The sequence below is a fragment of the Neolamprologus brichardi genome, unplaced genomic scaffold, assembly GCF_056152115.1.
Source record: "Neolamprologus brichardi isolate AB-2024 unplaced genomic scaffold, ASM5615211v1 NODE_ptg000008l+_length_2720982_cov_1, whole genome shotgun sequence".
NCBI lineage: Eukaryota > Metazoa > Chordata > Actinopteri > Cichliformes > Cichlidae > Neolamprologus > Neolamprologus brichardi.
The window spans coordinates 2,655,552-2,666,373 of record NW_028270135.1 but is presented as its reverse complement, the minus strand read 5'-3'; the positions used below and the strand labels follow the sequence as shown (position 1 = coordinate 2,666,373).

Genomic DNA, 10,822 nt, shown 5'->3' with positions numbered 1-10,822 from the left:
AAGAGACAAGTGCGTTTCACACCACATACATGAGGTAGCGTAGGATCTCTTTGTACACTTTCACAGTGCTGCTTATGCATATCAAGAGTTCTTAGTGCAACACCAGAATCATCTTCACAGAACACACTTTGAAAACAATCCTTCTCCAGCAGACAAAAACGACAACAATATCGAGCTGCAAATGACTCCACGAACCCAAACAGACTATGCAAGCCAAGATTGTCCCCAGTGACCTGGATTACAGTGCCATGAACCAAGTGTTTAAACATGGGAAGTTTCAGTCCCTCTGTCTCAAGAACTTTCAGATCATTGACAAGTGGCTCAAGGATTGAATTAAAGCCATAACGCTTTGAGTCTTGTGCATGAAAAAGAGCACACAAATGAATATTGACCAACAACGAATTAAAGATTGGAGGAAAATTCCTTAGTGTAAAGTATATTGCACCCAATTTATGTACACCCTTTTTAGAGCCCAGGGGATTTGCAGTTTCAAAGTCATCATAAAACAGTTGAATTTGTAAGGCATCTTTTTCTGCAGAAAATAGGGGACATCTTTTAACATAGGCAGCATCGATTAAGTCTGCATACACACCTTCTCTGGACATATTCCTTGACTTGAACATGTTGACAACATGGTGGTTTTGAAAGATAGTTTTCAGTGTTTCCAAAATAGGAAGATATGCAAACCTATCAGTTACAATGACTTGATCAAAAGTCCCTGTGATCTTGTTTCTTCTACTGTCAAATCTTGTGCCAAGCACCATTTCAACAGGTTCAACAGTTGCCCATTTTTGTTTAAAGTGCCTATTTCGTTTAGCTTCTGAATTTAACAGTGTGAATGGGTTTTCAAAGTTTTTGAATGACTGCTCTAATTTCTTTTTACTTGTAGTGTCCTGTGAAGGTAAGCTCTGTAAAGCTGCATCTTTAGCCTGAGTATGAATCTCAAAAAACACTTCCTCCATTGAGGAGGCAAAACTATTCACAGTAGATTGGCTTAATCTAGCTGCCCTGAGCTGTGCAACAGTAGAGGCACACATATCCAAAGTGCTCTTATTTCAACTTTTCAACATTTCAGATGTTGTGGGTGTTTCTTCTACATTAGTTGACACCACCTCCCCTGTAGTGCTAACTTCTTTAACTGCCACATCAGGCCGTAAATTAACATCAGTGTCAGCCTGTTGGTCGAAATAGTTAAGGTGTTTGGTATTTAAATGTTTTCTAAAACCTGAAAAAGTGCCAAACACACAGCCACAGTCACGCTGGGCACATTTAAGGCGAAGATTTCTTCCAGGTAAGTAACCATGGACTAACCGTAAATGCCTAACAAGCATGTTTGAACCAGTAAACTCAGCCTGACAGACAAAACACTTCATGATGGAGAATTAACCTTCAAGCCCTAATGAAGCAACCTTGCCCTTATTTCAGCAACTCTGGGACTTTCTTTGACTTTGCCAACATCTATATTGTACACAGTGGTTTGGATGAACGTGTACATGTTGTGAAGCATGGTGTTGTAAGATGTGCCAAACACAAAATGTGCTTTAAACAGTTCATCAAAAGCACCAAGTGAAGAGGTAGACTTGCATGGTATGGCATTCTTGTCAAGAATAATGAAGAACTGGTGGATGTCATTCTTTTTCACCCCAACAGCCAGGAGGTAGGGTTGAGTGCTGGTAGTGATGGCATCAAGATGCTCTTGGATATTTGTTTCAGTCTGAAAAGACAAATACAGACAGGCAATAAGAATCAAGTGTTTCTTAAACTGGTAATTCATACCAAATAGAAAAGAAACAAACCTTCTTGAAGACCACAAGATGCCTTTCTGCTTGAGAAGCTGACACCTTTCCTGGTCTCTTCTGACCCTGACCAGATGGTGGAATCAGATGTAATAGCAATAGAATCGCTGAGAGGTCACTGTCCCAGCCTGAAAAAAATATTTGTTTTTAATAAAGTTGAATCATCATCATCAATAACAAATTTCAATGCATTGACAAAATGTTTGAGTAGACCCAAAATACAAAAGGACAGCTGTTCTGTGACAAACATTATATATGCTGTGAATGTGCTAAGAAATAACAGCTCACCAATGTCAGCATTAACTTCAGTGGCATCCTCAGGAGAGTCAGCTGCCAGCAAGAGTTCTTCCAGGTCACTGGTAGAAGGAAGCTTTCTGCCTTGTTGGATAATCTTTCTTTTGAATGTTGTTGGCCACCTCTCCAGCAACCTGCCTGATACATCCTCACCAAACATCAGTACAAAATCCTGTTCGATCTGTAACAGGGATAGAGAATAGAGAATTATATCTGCTATCTGCAAAAAATAAAATGTGTTTACATTGTCAATGTAATGAAAAATATTCACCAAGCCTTTGATATCTTTGAAACGTGGAAAAACAGACAGTATGTTGCTTGACAGCAGGGGGTCAAGGACCATGTTGTGTCGATAAACAAATGTCAACTTCATCTTCTTCTTGACTGTGTCTTCATCAGCTGAATGTTTCATCAGAGAGATTGCTTCCTTACACTCATCCTCACTCAGCACGTTCTCTGTAACAAACTGCAACTCTCGTCTGACAGTTGGTCCACCACACTGGTCTTCACCCGATGATCCATCTCCTGGTGCTAGACAATATGAAATACAACTTTACCAAAACTAATAATAACATTTAATAACCATTATTAATACAGAACCACAATTTGGAACTGTATTATATGTTTCCACTTAATTATAAATGTTACCTCCAGATGATAATCGCCTCTCTTTAGCAGTGCATCTCTGTATGGTTTTAATCCTCCAGGCCAAGTACCCAGTGCCACTCTCGCCATCATAATAATGTTCCTTGGAGAGGGACATATACAGACAATTTGTTTAATTTATCAGTAAGTTATGTAACCATGAACAGTTGATAAGGACATTTTGGCAGGATTTAAAAATTTTGATTTTAGTTGTATCAGTTATTACTGTTAGCTACTTACATAGCCATTTTTTGAGTATGGGTCACTGAGGTAAGGGAAAAAGGTTACAATTCCTCTGGCATACATTTCTTTCACCTGCCGTGGTGGTGATGTACTGCAAGATCAAAAGGAAAAGAACTAGTCAGCTTCCCTGGAATTAATAGAGATTTAAAATAATTTGAAAATGATAGTAAAAATCACAGGGCCAGAAATAAATTACCCATTTTTTTCTGTCATGTCAGCTACCAGTATGTTGACCATTTTTCTTCTGGTTTCATCCACCAGGGACTTGGTCCGATTGTACTCATTTATTATACGTTCTCCACCAGGTTTGCTGGTGAGAATGGATTCCACCAACTGGAAAAAACAATAAAAACATTCTACATGTTGATATAACCACTACAGTTCAGAACACTTAAACTACAAACAAAAAAGACACTATTAGAAGAATGTGGAAATCTGTTAACTCTTACTTGCTTAGCTTCTGCATCCAGCTTCTGACGTTTCCTCAAAGGGCTGTCTGAAAGGATGACAGTATCCTGTGAATCTGATGAATGTGGCGATGATAACTGGAACCGCTCAGGAGACACTTCTGCAACAGATGTTTCCAGACCTCAAGAATAGGAGCAAAACAAATCAGTTTAGTCTAATTTTATACACTCTTTGAATAAACAATGTAATAATGACACACACAAAAATGACATCCAATGAAACACACATCACTCAAACAAACCTGTTTCATATTTGATGGTTAGTACTCCGGTTGAGGGATCTGTTACTATATCCTCAAATACATCCTCATCCAACTCAGTCCCTGAACTATCAAAAACTTTCACTCCTTCTGTTACGGCTGGCACACCAAACTTTGCAAATGCTGGAAACAAGCACACAACTTTGTGTAAACAAAAAGATTACATGACATCTAATGTTTTGTAGCTTAAAATGAAGATCATTTCAAGATACTTCTTCAAAAGTGAGTCAGATAAATAAAAGCTAAATTATTAAGCGCCACTAACATGCTTGATAAGTGGTAGATTAAAATGGGTGACACTCACATTATGCAGTTTTTTCCCCACTAAATATACATTCATAACTAAGATGCTTCCAAAACACAGATCATTTTCAATTAATCATAAAATGCAGTTTGAAGAGACTAAATAACAAGAAGAACTTAAAGCTCCCTGTACACCTTTTTTATACAATGTTGGTTTCTTACCGGCAATCAAAAACTCCTTAAGGCTTGGCTCAGATACTCTAACAAATTTCTGCACACCTCCGAGTTTTGCTTTAAGCAGCATGCTTCCTGTAGACAGACTTATAGTCAGTGCTCTTCATTGAACTACAGTAAACAGAAAATGTGAATATTAAAAAAGTCCAATAAATACCAGCAAAATAGCCTTGCAATGTTATTTCTTACTGTATGTTACTTTTATGTCAGTGTAACAAGGTGTTTCAGCTCTTTGGCGGTAGTTTTTAGCCCTTTACTAAATGAGTATTTCATTTACAAGAGATATAATCCTCAATACAAAACTAAAATAATTACTACTACTTTTTACAATTTGTCTGATCTAACTTAGCACTAGGGAGTCAGTATTTTGTCATCATTAGGTAACATACTGAACAGTCTGGTAACCAAAATGGAAAAAGGAGCGGGGTAACTTTTGTCAATACCATCAACTCACAATAAATACAAACGCTGTCATCTTAAATTCAACCTACTAAAAACAAGCATTAAAAACGGAATCCTGGACCATTTTGGATACTTTATCAAGCTTATAACACCTGCTGGTTGTACTCCTGTAACTAGGGTTGCCAACCGTCCCTTAAAAAACGGAATCGTCCCGTATTTAGAAACAAAAGTACACGTCCCGTATTGAGCTAATAAGGGACGCACTTTGTCCCGTAATACAGTGAGAATCAAAAGTAGTCTATAAGTTTTAATGTAATTAACGCTTTGTTTGAAAACATAATTCCCAGCCCCGCTCCTGCTTTGTGACCAATGAGCTGACAGCACACTTATGACAATTCGAGTATGACAATTCAGATTACCGCTCATCTCATTGGTTGAGGAAAGGTCGCTTGCGGAGAAAATACCGGAAGACAACAGATGACCACAACAAAAAGCATGGCCAACAGGGAAACAAACGCCGACACTGCGGTGCAAGTCTCAGACGACAGTACACCTGAAGCTGGGCAAACACTGTGCGATTTTCAAACTGCACGATTGACTCGCATGGGTTATAAGTTCGTAGGTCACGATGCAGGTCTGACACTATACCGCCCGATGCTCTGATGCGACCTGAGTGCTCACACTGTGCCTCCATAAAATGAAGGTTATAACAGAAAATCTGTCGCTTGCTCTCCCTCTCTGTCTTTTACTCACACAAACACACACCACCATCAACTTTGATAAATTGCTAATGAAAAACATGATCAGGCAGCTGTGATTGAGCAGCAATGTAAATCCAACTATTTTCACGGTTGTTGTGGTCGTGATAATTTGGTGATGCCACATCGAAAAGGCTCGGATGAGCTTTCCAAAGTTCTACAAGTTGTGCCTCCATCGCTTGTGTCCAGATCACACGCTGCACAGCCGTGCTGCTCCGTCTTTTCACCGACGTTTGCGTGTGAGCAGTGTGAGCGGCTGCGGTGACACCCTCACGAGCGATTGATGATCGGGAGCTGGTCGTGAGGTGTTAATCGCTTCTTGTTACCCCACCTATACTACACGATGCACGATGAAGGCCAAAATCGGGCCGATCGCCAAAACGGTCGCACGACTCAAAAATCGGCTCAAAATGGGCCACAAATCGCACAGTGTGAGCCCAGCATTAGACCAGCAATGTTTGTTCCTCTCAGAGAAAGAAAAAAAGACTGCAAAATTACAGGGAAGAATGGGAAAAGGAAAACTGGCTGGAAAAGTGCACGATAACACCTATAAAGCGCACTGCATTGTGTCCCGGCGCACTTTTTCCATAGGCATGCTTCTAATGGTGGGCACATGAAGAACATGAGGGGCGTGAAAGCTCGGGGAACCCTTAACCAATTTTTGTCCACCAGGCCACGGCAGAAGCAGATATGGTATGTAAACACTGGTTTGTTTGTTTTTAAACCCTCTGGTTAAGGTTAAAATGGGCATGTGCAGTGAATATCAGCGCTATGTGGCCAGAAGTGTGATAATATAATTTATTTTGTGTAATAAACAACTGCAAGGATAGATGATTACAACAAATAGATGAGTAATACCAACACATAAAAGTAATACATAGATGAATAATGATGATGAGTTATGATGCGTAATCATGGGAACAAGTGGGTTTACAAACGGGAGCAAAAGCTGAAATAATGCCTCTACTGAAGCCAATTGCACTAAATGCACTAAATGTGCACTGTTACAAGAATATTTTTCTTTCTATTGTTTTCTATTAATTTATATAATTTTAAGTTCTTTTAAAGAAAGATTTACTTTGATTCTCAAAAGTTAAGCATGACAGGCTTCTGTTTAAGAAAGACCTGTTTTATTGTGTTAATGTTGTCATTTTGAGCTAAAAATAAATGGCTAAATTATTTTTGTTTCCCATGTGTTGATATCACAAAGAATATGCATCTACTTAAATCAAATTCAAGTCAAATGGTTAAAAAATAATTTCACACACAAAAAAAGAGCTAAAAAATTCACCACACTGGGAAGGGTGAAGACAACTGGTTCGCCCGGCCCTGGCCAGTGTTGCCAACTTAGCGACTTTGTCGCTATATTTAGCGAGTTTTCAGACCCCCTAGCGACTTTTTTTCTAAAAAAAGTCGCTAAAAAAGACGTGAAAGACATTACAAAAAACAATAATTGCTAAAAGAAATTTAATTTGTAGTTCTAAATAAATTCTAAATGCATTTAGGACGTTTTTTACTCACTTTATGTCTCGTCCACGATGTTATTTCTCTCTCCAACAACATAGATTACAATTACATTAGCATGACCAATTATGCAAATTAGGTGATGACGTCATTTAGCGACTTCTAGCGACTTTTAGGACAACCAATAGCGATTTTCCTTACTGAGGAGTTGGCAACACTGGCCCTGGCCACAAGGTGTCCCTTATTTATTTCTCAGGGAGTTGGCAACCCTACCTGTAACTGTAAAATCGCTGAAGACAGCCGAGTTAAAATAAGACAATAACCTTACTGAAAACGACCTCTACATCTGGTACATAGGTATCAAAAAAATAAAAATGTAACATTTAGTGTAAACCTTTAATTAGTTAATGCTTGGATTATGTAATTTAAAATTTAACGATAACTAGCGAATTGCCCAAGCACTGAGGTTAGCCAAAATGCTAGTTAGCTAGCTAATGTTAAGATGTAAATCCCAACACATGGAGGGTTTAATTTAATGGAATTTCGAACATGCTAGAACACAACACAATCACCACTACACACTGAAATAAATTTTGATAACAAGCCTTACAGTCCAACACTGATATCAGTCAACTTTTTTTTAGCTAATTAACAACCTTACATTAGCATACAGACAGTGTCACATTTGCTTCTGGTACAAAATGAAATATATAATAAACATGGACAAAAGGAATGTAACCTTATTTTAACGTGCTACCTGTGCTTAAAATGTCGAATTGTTGGTTTAATAAGTAAATATGAACAACTTACCCTGCAACTGATGTGAAGAAAATGGCGTCCTGAAAAATCCTCTTGGTTTGAAAACGAGTCTGTGGTGGGAGGAGCTTTCTAGAGTAACGTTGACACTGCCTCTTTTAACTCCAGGAATCATCACCCACACTGGGGGGCGTTTTGCTCCAGCTGTTGTTATAATGACTCTATTAGAGTAAATACACTTTAACACTGCTGATTTAACACTGGGAAATTTACTGTGTGTGTGTGAATGGGTGGATGACTGAACATATAAAGCACTTTGGGGTCCTTAGGGACTAGTAAAGCGCTACACAAATACAGGCCATTATGTTCTGATTCTTTAGTTATCCTGTTTTGATTATTATTATAAATCTATGTTTCAGTTCCTTCCTTCCTCAGTGTATTTAAGCCCAGTGTTTCTTTGTGTCAGGGTTGTGTCATACCCTCAGATTGAGCCTATGTGTTTCTGTTCTCAGCGTTCATTATTAAGTTCATGTTTTGTTCATCACCAGCAATAAAACTGTGTTTTTTAGTTTTGCAATTCATTCTCCATGAGTCCTGCATTTGGATCCTCACCTCCGCCTGCCCGCACACAGAGCCCTGACAGAACGACGCGACCAGCATGGATCCAGTGGACTCACGTTTTGCCTCAGAGGGGGGAGTATTTTTGAACAGCTGTGGGATTATTGCCAGCGCATAATTCACACTGCGGAACACTGGAAGAGGCTTCCAGAGGTAGTGTTTTTTGATAACTTCTTGTCATGCACTACCTTCACCATCACTTTTTTGGACATTAAAAGATTAAAACAAATAATAACAGCTCTGAGAGCCAGATTTTGCTTTGAACTGTTTGGCATGGTCTGGTCTGGGCAAGGAAAATTCAGATGCCCTCCTGGAAGCCCTTGCCGCTTGGTATTCTCAGCGTCAGCCGCCTTTCCCGTCGATGTTTATAGCCAAATCATTGATCCTCGCTTAAGGAAGAAACGGTGCCCTCGCCATCATCACCCCACCAGAACAACTTCACTCACTAAGATCAGGAAAGTTCAGAGGAGTTCTTCTATGTTGACTGCCATTTTTAAGTCTGTTTTTGCTGCCAAGCTGCCTCTCTCTGAGAAGAACTCTGGTGTTCCCTCTCCGCTTGATTTTGAAACTGAGAAGACTATGATTTGTTCCGCTATGTTCGAGACTGTTGGCTCCGGCACAGTTAGCTTTGAACCTATGAGCTTAAAATCTGTTGAGCCTGTGTCTGTTAATGTTAATGAAACAACTCTGATTTCTGAGTCGGTGGAATCAGAAGTATTCAACCCTGAATCAGGGAGCTCAGAGTCTTGGAGTTTTGAGTTAGACGACGCAAGGTTAGTGGACCTTTCGGCCCAGTCAGGTTACATAGAGAAAGAGATTCACCCCAGGGCTTCCCCAGAGGCTGAGTTTGTGTCAGTTGCCACCTCTGCACCCCTGAAGACAGTAGACCCTGCTAGGTTTCTGCTGTGAGTGCAGCCTGTAGTTCAGTCCTACTCCACCACGTGCGTCACTTCCACTTCAACCCTCAGCTTCACTTGGGTTGAAGTGGGTTAGCTCCCAGGGTCTGTGTGTGAAGGGTTCAGGAATGATAAAAATAATTCCCGCTGCTTCTCAAATCACACTTGCAATAAGATGTTCTTTGCAATTTGCTATGTTAAATCCCTTTGCGTTACGTGCTTCTGAATTTCTTAGTCTTTTAGGCGCTTAACTTTACCCAACATGTGGGCACAATACACAGCCATCACTGGATCTGGATATCAGTCCAGTTTGTCGTGAGGACATTTTTATTAGTGATCATAAATATCTTTGATTTGATCTCTCCTTTATTTGTGATACACTGCCCTCTGTTTATGTGAAGCATTCACGATTAATTACTGACTTTGCAGTGGAACAATTTGTGGAATTGTTTGATAATAACTTACTTCAAACCAATGGTATAGAACGGCATCCTTTAATTCGCAATGTCAAAAAATTCTAGATAAAGTGGCTCCTCTTAAAATCAGGAAAGGCAGCACTATTAAACCCTGACCTGGTTCACAGAAGCTATTCGCAACTTTAGGCAAGTTTGCGAATAAAACTGAGCGCCTGTGGAAAGCCACAAAACTTGAGTTTCATAAGCGCCACCTAAAAGAACTTTTATCTACCTTTAACAACATGGTGAAAGATGCGAGAGCCACTTATTTCTCGAAACTACTTGCAGTAGGAAAAAGAAATCCTAAAATCCTCTTCGACACAGTAAATAACATAGTCTCCCCCCTAACTCCGTGTACACCTGTCTTTTCAGATAAGGACTGCAATGACTTTCTAAGATTTTTCCAAGACAAAATCAGTGACCTAAGAGGAAACTTAGCTCCCTCAGCACCTTCAACCATAATCTTCCACAGCCTGTAATTATGGAATCCCTTCACCCAGAGACAGGGAGAGCACAAACAGAGCACAATGACATATGACACAGACTTGACTCAGAGACGCGGTACAGACAGAGAACAGTGGGAAACAGAACCAAAACCTAACAAATAGCAAATCTTAACAAAAGACATAACCAGAATAAGCAAGAACATAAGATAATATTAACAAACACAAAACACTGGGTTGTCAGACTCAGGACCATGACACCCTCAATGAGTCCAGCTGATGTCCTACCTACTTCTTTATTTTGCAAAGTTTTTGACACCATTGTGCCCTCTGTGGTCACACTGATAAACTGTTCCCTGATGTCTGGCTCTGTCCCCAGGTACTTTAAACAGGGTGTTATTCAACCTCTGCTGAAAAAGCCTGTGGTGTGAATAAGGCACGGCGGGTCCAGGGATTAGTGTTTTGAGCCATTTTATTTACATCACCTCACACCAAAATACCGCAACCCCTGAGTCCTTGTGTTTTTAACTTGGCGGACATGATTAAGGATGCCGTGCAGGTGCGTCCGCCCTCCCTGCACGGCACCGCAGGCCACGGCCCACCACAAAGCCAAACCTGGATTCGACTCTTCAGTTGAGCTACAGACCCATCTCATTCCTTTCATTTCTAAAATATTAGAAAAAGTCGTTTGGTACCAAGTAAAGAAGGCACCGGAGAAACATAACATTCTTGATAAACTTCAGTCGGGATTTAGAAAGTCACACTCCACAGAAACTGCTCTCCTCAAAGTCACAAATGACCTTTTGATGGCCGCGGACAGAGGTGATTTCTCAATCCTTGTAGTATTG

The 10,822-nt window shown here is 39.9% G+C and overlaps 1 protein-coding gene across 3 annotated transcripts; it reads right to left on the bottom strand.

Annotated features, from left to right (window-relative positions):
• Positions 1–1,208: 1,208 nt before the first annotated feature.
• Positions 1,209–7,737, bottom strand: LOC148094784 (uncharacterized). Of its 3 annotated transcripts, XM_087837138.1 has the most exons (11): positions 7,617–7,737; positions 4,171–4,257; positions 3,688–3,828; positions 3,428–3,567; positions 3,175–3,311; positions 2,976–3,069; positions 2,739–2,838; positions 2,362–2,621; positions 2,085–2,271; positions 1,797–1,924; positions 1,209–1,714 (listed from the first exon to the last, which is right to left on the bottom strand). In XM_087837138.1, exons 1-11 carry the CDS (start codon positions 7,735–7,737, stop codon positions 1,397–1,399), a joined length of 1,713 nt encoding a protein of 570 aa, XP_087693264.1. In that variant the 3' UTR covers positions 1,209–1,396. The 3 variants fall into 3 exon arrangements, with proteins under 3 accessions (XP_087693264.1, XP_087693263.1, XP_087693265.1); XM_087837137.1 differs by having other exon boundaries at positions 2,085–2,621; XM_087837139.1 differs by lacking the exons at positions 3,688–3,828; positions 4,171–4,257; positions 7,617–7,737 and having other exon boundaries at positions 3,432–3,487.
• Positions 7,738–10,822: the final 3,085 nt, after the last annotated feature.

What these genes read in the sequence shown, in the direction of transcription:
- LOC148094784 (XM_087837137.1), bottom strand. Translation starts at nt 7,737, where the DNA reads ATGATTCCTGGAGTTAAAAGAGGCAGTGTCAACGTTACTCTAGAAAGC. An exon ending in TAAGGAGTTTTTGATTGCCG is followed by an intron (nt 3,829 to 4,170) that starts GTAAGAAACCAA and finishes GCTTGTTTCCAG; the next exon opens with CATTTGCAAAGTTTGGTGTG. An exon ending in GAGGCGATTATCATCTGGAG is followed by an intron (nt 2,622 to 2,738) that starts GTAACATTTATA and finishes CATATTGTCTAG; the next exon opens with CACCAGGAGATGGATCATCG.